The sequence below is a fragment of the Stegostoma tigrinum genome, chromosome 5, assembly GCF_030684315.1.
Source record: "Stegostoma tigrinum isolate sSteTig4 chromosome 5, sSteTig4.hap1, whole genome shotgun sequence".
NCBI lineage: Eukaryota > Metazoa > Chordata > Chondrichthyes > Orectolobiformes > Stegostomatidae > Stegostoma > Stegostoma tigrinum.
Window position 1 is genome coordinate 87,474,054 of NC_081358.1, and position 14,729 is coordinate 87,488,782.

Genomic DNA, 14,729 nt, shown 5'->3' on the forward strand with positions numbered 1-14,729 from the left:
CTGCTCTTTGCACAGGGAATACCTCAGTAAATTTCCACATTGTCAGTAGATTTCACTCTTGCAGTTGTTCTAGAATAGCTTGGCAAGTTCTGGAGCACAAATTTGCAGTAATTTTGCAGGAATGTTTGTAGTATCCAGTGCTTTCAGGTTTGTCTTGATACTAACTACAATGAATTCAGTGATTGAAGACTGAGATCAGTGATGCTGACGACATGATGGATCATCCACTCAGCCCTTTGGCTGAAGATGGGTGCAAGTAGTTCAGCATTGAATGGATTGACATTGTAATGAATATAGATTGTAAATATATATTGCTATGCACTAATTTAGTTGTATGAAATTTGTTTTGACAGTGCAAATTTGCACACGTGTAAAAGAATATAGCTTGCCTATTAAAGTAAGAAAATGCACTGATTGAAACATCTTAATTACTTTCACTTCATCTGAATTACAACAGATAAGCCTGGATACAGAAAATGAAACCATAGAAGCAGGACTATTTAGTTATTGTTTCAGAAAGATTGCAATGCCATTTCTGGAAGAAAGTACTCTACTTGGAGACCTCTCATTAAATATACCTGTCACGATTATAGGTAAGTTCCTTCTTCCTTTCTAACATAAATATTCATGGTTGTTATGAATCTGTGCACACTGCCATTCAGAAGTAATTGTATATAAAGGTGTTCTATTCAGATTCAATTCAAATTTTATTTCTTACTGCAGCTACATTGAGTCAACATTTAAAAAAGACACATACAGATGTCAAATTAACAATGAAAAAGACTAATTATATTACAAAATCTGACTGATTAAATACACTTTAAAAGCAATGTTATATATAAGCAATGAGACAACAAAATATATAATGTAAAAATAACAATAACGTGAAGTATAATGCTTTAAAAAAGAATGCTTGTTCTTTTGAACTCCCAAAATCCCTAAAATTGAAGTCCTCTTTCTATAAAAACATGAATAAATATATATAGGATGGGATGACTTTTAATTTGCTGTGCAATAGTTCAGCACCAACACTGTCGCTGCATCACAGCCTTCAGCTTAATAGGTCAGTTGGAATATCTGATTTTGACAGTTACGATATAGAGGACATCTAACCATACACCACTTGTAGAACATAGAATTGTACAGCACAGTACATGCCCTTCGGCCCATGATGTTGTGCCAAACTTTCACCCTCATCCTAAGGTCTATCTAACCTCCACCCCTACCTGACAGTATCATCCATATGCCTATCTAATAGCTACTCAAATGCCCCTAATGAGGCCAATTCCACTACCCGCTCCGGCATTGCATATACACGCACTGAACATTCTCTGAGTAAAGAAACTACCTCTGATGTCTCCCCTATATCTACTTCCACTCACTTTAAAACTATGCCCCCTCATAATAGCTACTTCCACCCGAGGAAAAAGTCTCTGGCTGTCTACTCTATCTATACCTCTGATCATTTTGTACACCTCTATCAAGTCACCTCTCATCCTCCTTCATTCTAAAGGGAAAAGCCCTACCTTTCTCAAACTTTCCTCGTAAGACTTTCCCTCCATTCCAGGCAATCCTGGTAAATCTCCTCTGCACTTTTTCCAATGTTTCCACATCTTTCGTATAATGAGGCGACCAGAACTGGACAGATGTGGCTGAACCAGGCTCTTGTATAACTGGAGCATAGCTTCACGGCTTTTGAACTTAGTGGGTGGCACGGTAGATAAGTGGTTAGCTCTGCAGCCTCACAGCACCAGGGATCCGGGTTCGATTCCAGCCAAGGGCGATGTCTGTGCGGATTTTGCACATTCTCCCTGTGTCTGTGTGGGTTTCCTCTGGGTGCTCTGGTTTCCTCCCACAATCCAAAGATGTGCAGGCTAGGTGGATTGGCCGTACTAAATTGCTCGTAGTGTTCAGGGGTGTGTGGGTTATGGGGGATGGGTCTGGGTGAGATGCTCCAAAGGGTGGTGTGGACTTGTTGGGCCGAAGGCCTGTTTCCACACTACAGGGAGTCTAATCTAAAAAAACTCAATCCGTCTATTAAAGCTAACACATCATACATGCCTTCTTAACAACTCTATCTACCTGGGTTAATGGGAACTGCAGATGCTGGAGAATCCAAGATAACAAAGTGTGGAGCTGGATGAACACAGCAGGCCAAGCAGCATCTCAGGAGCACAAAAGCTGACGTTTCAGGCCTAGACCCTTCATCAGAGAGGGGGATGGGGAGAGGGTTCTGGAATAAATAGCGAGAGGGGGGGAGGCGGACTGAAGATGGAGAGAAAAGAAGATAGGTGGAGAGTAGAGTATAGGTGGGGAGGTAGGGAGGGGATAGGTCAGTCCAGGGAAGACGGACAGGTCAAGGAGCTGGGATGAGATTAATAGGTAGGAAATGGAGGTGCGACTTGAGATGGGAGGAAGGGATGGGTGAGAGGAAGAACAGGTTAGGGAGGAAGAGACAGGCTGGGCTGGTTTTGGGATGCACTGGCGGGGAGGGGATGAGCTGGGCTGGTTGTGTGATGCCGTGGGGGGAGGGGACGAACTGGGCTGGTTGTGGGATGCAGTGGGGGAAGGGGAGATTTTGAAGTTAGTGAAGTCCACATTGATACCATTGGGCTGCAGGGTTCCCAAGTGGGGAATATGAGTTGCTGTTCCTGCAACCTTCGGGTGGCATCCTTGTGACACTGCAGGAGGCCCATGATGGACAGGTCATCTGAAGAATGGGAGGGGGAGTTAAAATGTTCGCGACTGGGAAGTGCAGTTGTGTATTGCGAACTGAGCGGAGGTGATCTGCAAAAGCGGTCCCCAAGCCTCTGCTTGGTTTCCCCAATGTAGAGGAAGCCACACCGGGTACAATGGATACAGTATACCACATTGGCAGATGTGCAGGTGAACCTCTGCTTAATATGGAAAGTCTCCGCTCGGTTCGCAATAAACAACTGCACCTCCCAGTCGCGAACCATTTTAACTCCCCCTCCCATTCTTCAGATGACATGTCCATCATGGGTCTCCTGCAGTGCCACAAGGATGCCACCCGAAGGTTGCAGGAACAGCAACTCATATTCCCCGCTTGGGAACCCTGCAGCCCAATGGTATCAATGTGGACTTCACCAGCTTCAAAATCTCCCCTTCCCCCACCGCATCCCACAACTAGCCCAGTTCGTCCCCTCCCCCCACTGCATCCCACAACCAGCCCAGCCTGTCTCTGCCTCCCTAACCTGTTCTTCCTCTCACCCATCCCTTCCTCCCACCCCAAGCCGCACCTCCATTTCCTACCTACTAACCTCATCCCACCTCCTTGACCTGTCCGTCTTCCCTGGACTGAACTATCCCCTCCCTACCTTCCCACCTATACTCTCCTCTCCACCTACTTTCTTTTCTCTCCATCTTCGGTCCGCTTCCCCCTCTCTCCCTATTTATTCCAGAACCCTCTCCCCATCCCCCTCTCTGATGAAGGGTTTAGGCCCGAAACGTCAGCTTTTGTGCTCCTGAGATGCTGCTTGGCTTGCTGTGTTCATCCAGCTCCACACTTTTTTAGCTATCTACCTGGGTGGCAGCTTTCAGGGAACAGTGGACATGAACCCCAAGATCCCTTTCTCCTCCACACTGCCAAGAATCTTTCCGCTAACGCTGTATTCTGCTTTCAGATTTGTCCTTCCAAAATGAATCATCTCACACTTTTCAGGATTAAACTCCATCTGCCACTTCTCAGCCCAGCTCTACCTCTTATCAATTCCCTTTGTAACTTAGAACAGCCCTCCACACTGTCCACAAGGTGACCCACCTTTGTATCATCTGCGAACTTATTAATGCACCCTTCCACTCCTTTATCCAAATCATTTACAAAAATCACAAATAGAAGAGGACCCAGAACAAATCCTTGTGGTACACCACTCGTAACTGAGCACCATGCTGAATATTTTCCGTCCACTACCACCCTTTGTCTTCTAAGGGTCAGCCAATTCTGAATCCAATCTGTCACATTTCCTCCTATCTCATGCCTCCTTATCTTCTGCATGAGCCTACCATGTGGAACATTATCAATCGCCTTACTAAATCCATGTATACCACATCCACTGCTCCACCTTCATCCACGTGTTTGGTCACCTCTTCAAAGAATTCAATAAGGTATGTGAGGCATGATCTATCCCTCACAAATCCATGTTGAATATCACTAATCAAACTGTGCCTTTCTAAGTGATTATAAATCCTATCTCTCAGAGCCCTCTCCAATAATTTGCCCACCACTAACGTAAGACTAACTGGCCTGCAATTTCCAGGGTTATCCTTATTACCTTTTTTGAACAATGCAATGACGTTTGCCTCTCTTCAATCTTCCGGCACTATACCTGTGGACAGTGAGGATGAAAAGATTATTGCTAACAGTCCTACAATCTCTTCCCTCACTTCCCATAGAATCCTTGGATAAATCCCATCAGGCCCAGGGGACTTACCTGTCTTCAACTTCCTCAAAGTTCCTTGTACATCTTCCTTACTAACAGCAACTTCCTCTAGCCTACCAGCCTGTTTCACACTGTCCTCCTCTACAACTAGGTCCCTCTCAGTTGTGAATACGGAAGAAAATTATTCATTGACAACCTCTCCTATCTCTTTAGGCTCCGTGCACAAATTCCCTTTACAATCCTTGATCAGCCCTACCGTTTCTCTAGTCATTCTCTTATTCCTCACGTATGTGAAAAAAGCCTTGGAGTTTTCCTTGATCCTATCTGCCAAGATTTTCTCATGACCCCTTATAGCTCTCCTAAGCCCTTTCTTCAGCTCCTTCGTGGATAACTTGTATCCCTCTGAGCCTTTTCCGTTCCTTGTTTCCTAAACCTTACATAAGCATCCTTCTTCCTCTTAACCAGTCATTCGACCTCTCCTGAGAAGCAGGGCTCCCTCACTTGACTGCATCTTCCCTGCCTGCTAGGCACAAGCATATTGAGCACACGCAGTATGTATTCCTTAAACAATCTCCACATGTCAATAGTGCTTTTCCCCTGACAGCATCTGTTCCCATTTTATGTTACCCAGTTCTTGCCTAACAGAATTGTAATTACCCTTCCCCCAATTATAAACCTTACCCTGCTCTATGTACCTATCCTTTTCCATGACTATTGTAGAAGTAACAGAGTTATGATTGCTACCGCCAAAATGCTCTCCTACCAACAGGTCTAACACTTGGCCCCGTTCATTGCCAAGCACCAAATGCAAAGTGGCCTGTCCTCGTGTTGGTCTATCTACATACTGTGTCAGTAATCCTTTCTGAATGCACTGGAAAAAATCCGCTCCATCTCAACTATTACAACTAAAATTTTTCCAATCAATATTTGGAAAGTTGAAGTCACCCATGACTGCAACCCGGCGACTTTTGCACCTTTCCAGCATCTGCCTCCCAATCCACTCCTCCACTTCTCTGCAACTATTAGGGGGTCTGTAAAAAAAAACCCAACAAAGTGACTGCTCCTTTCTTGTTCCGGACCTCAATCCGAACGGACGCTGTAGACATATCATTCTCAAACTGCCTTACAGTAGCTGCTATACTAGCCCAGACTAGCAACGCCACTCCCCCGCCTCTTTTACCACCCTCCCTATTTCTTTTAAAGCATCTAAATCCCACAACTTCCAACAACCATTCCTGATTCTGCTCTACCCAAGTTTCTGTAATGGCCACAACATCGTAGTTCCAAGTACTGACCCATGCTCTAAATTCATCCGCCTTATTTCTGATACTTCTAGCGTTGAAGTATACACACCTCAAACCATCTCTGTGTCCACAATTATGCTCCATCGACCGCATTTCTTTATTAACAACCTTGCTCCCTGTTATGTCAGTCGGAAGTCTGAATTCCTCATCCTCTGAATTACAAATCCGGTTCCCTACTCCCCGCCAATTTAGTTTAAACCATCCTGAACAGCTCGAGCAAACCTCCCTCCCAAGATATTTGTGCCCTTCCGGTTCAGGTGCAACCTGTCTTTACTGTACAGGTCCCACCTTCCCCAGAATGTGCTCCAATTATCCACATAATGGAAGCCCTCCCTCCTACACCAGCCCTGTAGCCACGTGTTTAGCTGCACTCTCTCCCTATTTCTTACTTTGTTATCACTTGTTCTGCTATGGCTGCAGCAGTTCTTTTCCCCAAGTGTGAATAATCACCAAGTTATGTATTATATTGCTATTTGTGGGATCTTGCTGAGTGCAGAATGTCTCTGTATCTTGCCACATCAGTAACTAATTATAAAGTCATTCTTCAGCTGCAACTCCAAGTATAAATGGAGTGTCTAAAAGGTGACATCAAAGTGCGCATTCTTGTTTATCAGCTTTGGTTGAGTGCTGACAATTTAACTTCTGAATCAGAACAGAATCTGCTTCCAGTCAGATTTTAGAAACATGAGCAGTTGTGTCACAGGGAAAATTATACTGTTAAAAGATGCTGTCCTTCAGATGAAATGCTAAATAGAAGCCCTGTCTGTCATCTCAGGTGGGAGATAAACATCCCAGGGCACAATTGAAAGAAGAACAGGAATGTTGTGGTTAGAATATGATGGCTAAATTAGCTGTAGCATTATTTCAAGTATACCATTTCAAAATTACTTAACTGTAAAGTTCATTTGATCTAAGGTGATGAAGTGCCAGTTTTGTTGTATTGCTTTAAAATGTGGGAGAATGGGTTAACTGTTCTCTTCTGTAGATGCATAACATATTTTCATTATTATTTGAGAACATTGGTTCTAAGCTGGAGAACACATGAGTTTTAGTTTTTCAGTTCTGTGAAGATCTGACCTTTTTTTTGAAGTTACAATGTCATTTTGAACATTGAATTCAATGAAGAATTTACAAGAAGTCATGTGATTTCAACTAAATGACTAACAAGCCACCTGGGGAGATGATTGCTAAGGCTTTTGCTGACTTCAGACAGAGAGGAGCCAGTAGCAGGCAGAGACAGGGAAGAGGTCCACAACAGCACATGTGCTGTTATTAGCAGCCTTGAAGCAGTTAGGGGTTGGGAGAAGTTCTGCAGAGCTTAAAATTCAATCAGAAATAAGCTCCTTGTATACTATTGCATTTTGAGTGCTCTTCTAAATAGTACTTAACTGTGGGTTCCTGCTTCTGCCATCCTTTAGTGAATTCCACATACCCATAACCCTCCACATGAAACAAATCTTTCCTCAAATCTCCTCAAACCCTCCTCCTCTTTACTTTAAAACTGTAATCCTACTCCTAAGGGGAAAGGTTTCAACCTAACTACCCTGTCTCTGCCCCTCAGAACTTTGTACAACTAAACCACCTCCATTCCCCCTCCACCTTCTCTGCTGTAAGGTAAATAATCTCAGTCTATCTACTGTCTCTTCATAGCTGAGTCACTCCAGCACAGGCAATATCCTGATGATTCCCTTCTGCTCCTTATTTAATACATTCACATCCTAGCTATAGTGTGGTGTCCTGAACTGCACTCAGTACTCCTGCTGTGGCCTCACTAATGTTCTATGTACAACTCCCTTATAACTTCCTTGCTGTTGTATTCAAGACATCTGCAATACTACCATCATCTTGAAGAGAAAAAGCTTTATTGTTGTTTAACAATCAGTTATTTAAAACTTACCATATAGGTTCTACTGTAAACCATTCACTATTAGAATCCTTATTCTATCAATTTTCAATCTCTTAGATCCTGTGAGAATTTGTGCCCTACTGGAGAAACAACGGAAAACTTATTATGTTCTTCTCATGTTAATTGAATAATGTAAAAATTGTGACAGTGGCTTCTGTCAGGCCCTCTAGGCATTGCTACGAGATTTTGCAGGGGATAATTTTAATGCAAATTGACTTGCTGAAAAATGATAAGATTGAAACAGTTTCTTCTTTTAGACAGTGCCTGTTTTTAATTTTCATTTCTATCAATGGAAATTAAGATCAGTTTGGATGTACAGTAGATGTTTGATCTGAACTAGTTAGTTTCTTGCAGGATGGGTTGGGTATAGGAAAGAGGAAACTATAAATGAATATAAGCATCAACTATAGTGACATGGATCTCTGCAAGGAAATTATGGAAATCATTTATGCAAATCATTTATAAAGGTTCCATGAGGTCATTTTGATTTGGTTTGATACATTTGTCTAAATATTGACTTCAACTAAAATAAAAGTTATATAGGCCAGGACATCTCTGTAGGAGTTCCTCAGGGCAATGTCTTAGGCTGAACCATTTTTGATTGTTTTGTGAATGACTTTTGTCCAACATAAGGTCAGAAGTGAGGATGTTCACTGATCATTACATGACTTTCACGTTCACAATTCCTCAAATACTTAAGAGGTCCATTTCCACATGCAGCAAGATGTGGACAATATCCATGCTTGGGCTGACAAATGCAAGTTATATTTGTGACATACAAGTGTCAGACAATGACCATCTCCAACAAGAGATTCTAACCATTTCTCTTTGACATTCAATGCAATTACCATCGCTGAATCCTCCACTATAAACAAGCAGAGGGCTGAGAGGGAGAGGAGTGTTTATCATTGATCAAAAATTAGAGGTTAGAGGTTAGGAATTTTGCAGCTAGTAACTGACCTTCTGATTCCCAAAAGCCAACAAGGCACAAGTTGGGGGGTATAATGGAATACTCCTCACTTGCCTGGATGAATGCAGCTCTAACAACACTCAAGAAGCTAGATACCATTCAAGACAAAGCAGCTTGCTCGATTGGTTTGGTGGGGAGGCAAAAGTGTAGAGGGAAATTCACAGTTTAAATAATTCAAAACCCCAGGCCACTGTCATCAGTTCAAATCCCATCAATTGTAGATGGTGAAATTTGAATTGAATTCAATCAGGAATAGCGAGCTGAACTCATGCTCCCCATATAAAGCTATATCAATTGTTGTAAGAACTCATCCGGTTTGCTAATGTACTGTAGGGAAGGGGAACTGCTATCCTAACCTGGTGTGGCCTACATTTGACTCCAGATTCACAGCAATGTGGATGATTCTTAACTGCCCTCCCTCCAATTAGGGATGAGCAATAAATGCTGGCCTTGCTAGAGACATCACTTACTGTGTATAAATCAAACAAAACTTTTAAACAGTACACAACCTTGACGCAGCCTCACATTCAATGTTATGGCTAATCAAGGGACACATTTTATTTAAAATGGTGCACATTGACTGAAAATATCTTTGGAGATCAGTTGATCTTGTATTCAAAGCTTGTCAACTGTTGCCTTCACAAATTAAGGGTAAATTACATTTCATATAATCCCTACAGTGTGGAAGCAGGCCATTCATGTCCACAATGACCCTCCAAAGAGCATCTCACTCAGACCCACCCCCTATTCTATCACCGCATTTCCCACCCTAGACACTGTAGGCAATTTAGCAGAGCCAAATCTAACTCACCTGCACATCTTTGGACTGTAGGAAGAAACCAGAGCACCCTGAGGAAATCCACACAGACACAGAGAGAATGTGCAAACACCACGCAGATAGTCACCCAAGGCTAGACTTGAACCCAGGTCCCTGGTGCTGTGAGGCAACAGTGCTAGCCACTGAGTCACCATGCCACCCAATTTGTATGAGTAGCCCGGCCTGGATTAGTATTTATTTGAAACAGATTAATCCTTGATTATAGAGAAAGTTTAATTGTTTTTACAGTTAAACCACAAACAATTTTTTTTTGCATTTATATTCTTGTTGATCTAATTTAAGGTTTTGAACAATTAAAAGTTATTTGAAGATGTCAATCTGGAAAGTCTTTTGGGGTTATTTTAAATTAACCTACTTGGCAGGAAAACTATCATGTTTCACATTTTCCACAATTTTACATTTTGTTGACTTTGATGCAGAGTAAAATCATAAGGCAATAAATATATGGCTTAGCCACACTGATCACTGGCAAACTATTGGGTGGGTTAAATTAATCTGGTTTCATTTTTTCTTAAATGTGTCTTTAGAAACATTATATCGACATAACAATGTTACTAAAATCATTAATCCAGGAAATGGTCCTTCTGGAATATGTCTTTCCTATCTGCTGTCTGGATATAGACCATACGTGGCATCAGGAGCTGTCCATCCAAATCCAATCCTTCATGGCAAGCTGGAAGAGGGAAGGCATCTTTCTGTTGTAGATCAGGTCAGTGTGATGTCAGCAAATTGTGCATTTGTACATTAAATTGCATTTCTGTTTAGTTTAGTTCTCTTAGGTCTACTGGAATTGTGATAACAACATTGAGCTAGTAACCCAGAACCTCAGACTAATGTTCTGGGGGCATGGGTTTGTATTCCACCATGGCAGATGGTTACGTTTGAATTCAATAAAATGCTGGAATTAAGAGCTAGCCTTATGTCACCGTATAACTATTGTTGATTGTCATAAAAACCCATTTGTTTCACTGATGTTACTTAGTGAAGGAAATCTGCCATCTTTACCTGGTCTGGCCTACATATGAGTCCAGAACCAAAGCAATGTGGTTCACTCTTAGGGATGAGCAATAAATGCTGGCCAACCACTGATGCCCTTATCCCAAATAAGAGAAAAACATTGGTTTTAATTTAAGGAGCATATCAAATGGAACTACAAGGCCAAATGTGACACCCTTCCTGAATTTTAGAGGTATGGAACTCCCTGGGCTTGATCACACCAAGTGACTGACTGACAGTGTCCAATCCCAAACCTAAGCCCTTGGATTGACAGGGGCATCTGCCCTTGACTTGCAATGCTGGAACCCAGGACTGAAGAATGTCTACCTAGACTTGACTGAGGACTACTCCCCTCAGACGTTGAGATGTGGCTGCATGCTTGAAGAGTGTACAATGTGTTTGCACTACATGGCTGGCACGTGGTGCAGTTATAACACTGATATTACACGATGCCGTAGAGCAACAATTACCAATTTCAAGCGCAACTAGTCATGGCCAATAAATGCTGGCCCATCTAACAATGCTCACATCCCATGAATGAATAAGAAACATTAACCTTGATATGGACTGAGAGAAGACTAGTTATCACTGGTTATATTTCTTGGTCCTGGCCATAAATTGATTAGCAGAGACTTTAATATTCGACAGAGGAGAAGTTATGAGGATAATGTGCCAGAGTATATTATGAATAATTGTATAAGAATAAATAACAACATGCCATTATCTCAGGGCTCTTACGAATGATTAATACCACTTTCCCTCTTACAGGATCTGGGATATTTATCTGAAGGTCTTGAAGGCAGGTCATCCAACCCTGTGGCCCTTCTCTTTGATACCCTTCTTCACCCTGATGCAGACATTAGGTTTGACCAGCCATCAGTCCTGCAGTGGAAGCTAGAAAAACACAAGTGCATTCCTCATTTGGTGCTTGGGAAAGGTCTGCCTGGTGGTGCATGGCATGTTAGTATCTTATTTCCTGTGTAACATAATATGTTATAGAAATTGAATGATGATTATATTATCCTAATGAGAGTGGAAGATAATTGCTTAGGGTACAATGGGAATATAGCAAATGAGTAGATTTTATAAGATAGCATTCCGCGCACAGAAGTTCACACAAAAGTTTTGTAATAATTTGATTACTTTATTATTTATTTGATCTCATGCATTTTTTTAAACATTAGTGCTATCTGCACTATGGTCGCCCACATGGTCTCCCGGTAAAAATAACCTATTGCCTGTTTTTAGGTAATGAAAAGATCCATGCTGACAATTAGCTTAGACAACTGGATGGAGTTACCTGGACTGAAATTGAAAGATTGGACCAACAGTAAATGGAGGTAAAATAAAGCACAGATCTGTGACTGCTGGAAATCTGAAACAAAAACAGAAATCGCTTGAGAAGCTCAGCAGGTCTGGCAAATTTTTTGCAGAGAAAACAGGGTTAGTGTTTCATATCCAGAGTTCTGAAGAAGAGTCACTGGCCTCGAACCATTAACTCTGTTTTCCCTCCACAGATGCTGCCGGTAAATAGGGGTATCTGGTGGAGATAGATCTGAAATAGGAAATGAAAGCTTTGTCAACTGTTAAAAACTGTACATCGCTAGACAACAGTTTGTAAGCTTCTTCAGAAATCTGAAGTCCTTAATTGACTGCTGCATATTCCTTCTCACGAGAAACATGAGTACAAAGAGAAAGCTATTTCAAACCTGAATAGTTTAAAACTGACGGAACATACATTTTAGAGATAATGGGAACTGCAGATGCTGGAGATTCCAGGAACATACATTTTACTTTGAAGCATTAAGTTAGAAAGAATTTTACATATGTGGATTTTCCTGATGGTCTACATCATCAGTCAGAAGCTAGTGCTTTGAATATTTTATAAATGGAATGGCTACTATAATTGAGAAAGCCTTCCAGTCATATTCAGAATTAAATTGTTACAATTAAGGGTGGATAAATATGCACTGGAAAGGTTTGCTGGCATTAGTAAAGACTTAGGTAATGGAGGTTGGTATTTTCGCACCTGGAGAATATTTTATCCGGCCTTGGGTATGCTGTTTCATTAACTGAAAGCTTGAGTAGAGTTGTAATAGGAATTATATTCCTTTTTCTTGTCTTGGCTGCTTGAGTAAACTTCAGAATAGGTTGAAGTCAGGGCTTTGTAGTTGAGGACAAAGTGATGATGATTTATCAGTTGATGCAGACAATTTGCAGTTTGAATCAGAGCCTGGATATTAACTGGCCATATTGGAGAATATCCAAGTTATTATTTTTGCAAAAATGATTTCGCTTATTTTGTGCTTGGGAAATATATGGGCGAAGTAAGAAAGAGGGATGAATCTAGCTATTTTCAACCTTCTTTACAATGCCTCATAACTTTGGAAACTTTCTGGAGGGGTGAAGAACTAAGCTTTGGCTTCAGTAGGCACAGACCAAAAACATAAAGATTAATGAGCTCTGAGCCATTTAACTTGCCTTTGAGGCACCCAGATATGGGGACACCCAACATTAGTTTCTTCAGGTTTGCACCTGGAACCTCCCTCAGGCTGGCAATTAACCTAAGACAACCCCAACAGGTAAGCTTTAATTGTTTCTCTTAACCAAACGGACTTTTGAGAGTTTGAGGCTTCCATTTGCTGCTTTACACGTGTGCTTGCAGCTTATTTGAATTCGGCTTCCTTTTGCCTGCGGGCTGCTGTGCTAAAAACCAGAGTAGGTAGTGCTGGCATCGGCCTGGCTAGATGCAGTTCACATTACGTGTAACCTTTCTGTTCATCAGGAGGGCTGAAGGAGAAGGTCCATTATACCAATTCCTATGGAGCCCATGCTTCCTTGTCCAGCACCTGTTAAGTTGCCTGAGCACTATAAATTCCAGAAATTCAAATGTGAAAAAGGACAACCCCATGATAAAGTCATCCCCTGAATTGTTATCTAGTGACTTTAGCAAGCTGTTCTCCATACAGATGGCACAAAGGGAAATAGAGAGAAACTATTCTCATTTGCAGAAGGTGCAGAACCGGGGGACCGAGATTTTAAAGTGTTCAACAAGACAACCAACAGCACAAGAGAAAAATCTATTTTTCTGCACTGAGTAGTTACAATCTTAAAGGCACTGCCTGAAAAGTTAGTCTAAGCTGATTCAATCATGACTTTGAATTCTCTCGGAACTCCTAAATACCTCATGCAGAGAGGGACTACAGGCTTGACTGGCTGAATGGTTTCCTTTCTGTGTTGGAACCATCCTGCAACTCCGTTCTTCTGTGGCAACAGACACTCCAACGTTCCTTGAGAATGAGATGTTGGACCAAAAGTTAGTTTGTCCTGATTCTGTGGATTGAGGTATCACATTTTTAATAACCACCCACTTGCCAGTTATGAAGCTTACAAATGCAAAACAAAATTCTGCCTTTTGTATTGCTGCCAACACTCTGCAGGAATGATTCATCTAGTTGTGCACCCCACTCACTGCCTACCTTCCCTCCTTGTCCTTTGTCCTTGTATCTCTTTTGGTGATTACCCCATTCTGTCCTGACAGCTGCAGTCAAAAATGCCTCTACTATATCCTTAAGCAGTGCATTCCAGATTTTAATCACTGTATTAAAAATACTTTCTTCAATCTCCATTGCTACTTCTGCCAATCACCATTAAATCGGCACCATCTGGGTCGAAACACATCCACTGCTGGAGAGACTTTTGCTCTGTTTAGACTCTCTGTGGTTTTGAACAATTTTATCAAGTCTCCTTTAAACTTATCATTTCTGGAGAAGCTGGGATTGTTCTTCTTAGTCTAACCATTTAAGCGATGGCTACAATCCATGGAACCATTCTTATAAATCTTTTCTGCATTCTTTCTAGAGCCTTTAGGTCCTACTTTAAATGCAGTCACATTCTGGTTGAGGCCAAATCAGTGGTTTAGAAAAAAAACATTGTTCATGCAGACAACCGTCCTGTAGAATGATTTAACATGAGGAGACTGTGGTGCTGCAGTTGTAACATGGTCGCAGCTGAACAGGAATCTGTCCTGCTCAGCATTGACCACATGGGAAGGATTTACAAACTAATTATCAACCAATATTCTCAGAAGAAAAAAATCACTTCAACTAGAAAATAAGTCATATTAATAACTTGGATGAGGGGATTGAAGGATGGGTCAGCAAGTTTGCAGACGACACAAAGGTTGGAGGTGTCGTTGACAGTGTAGAGGGCTGTTGTAGGCTGCAGCGGGACATTGACAGGATGCAGAGATGGGCTGAGGGGTGGCAGATGGAGTACAACCTGGATAAATGCGAGGTGATGCATTTTGGAAGGT

At 41.8% G+C, this 14,729-nt stretch overlaps 1 protein-coding gene across 2 annotated transcripts in view; it reads left to right on the forward strand.

Moving 5' to 3' along the window:
* The window catches only part of osgin2 (oxidative stress induced growth inhibitor family member 2), a 34,212-nt gene that overhangs the window by 5,124 nt on the left and 14,359 nt on the right, over positions 1-14,729 (forward strand). For both annotated transcript variants that reach the window (XM_048529503.2, XM_048529504.2), the window contains 4 exons: positions 458-593; positions 9,991-10,127; positions 11,183-11,374; positions 11,663-11,754. In XM_048529503.2, coding sequence (XP_048385460.1) covers positions 527-593; positions 9,991-10,127; positions 11,183-11,374; positions 11,663-11,754 — 488 coding nt within the window. In that variant the 5' untranslated portion in view covers positions 458-526. The remainder of the gene's footprint in view (positions 1-457; positions 594-9,990; positions 10,128-11,182; positions 11,375-11,662; positions 11,755-14,729) is intronic.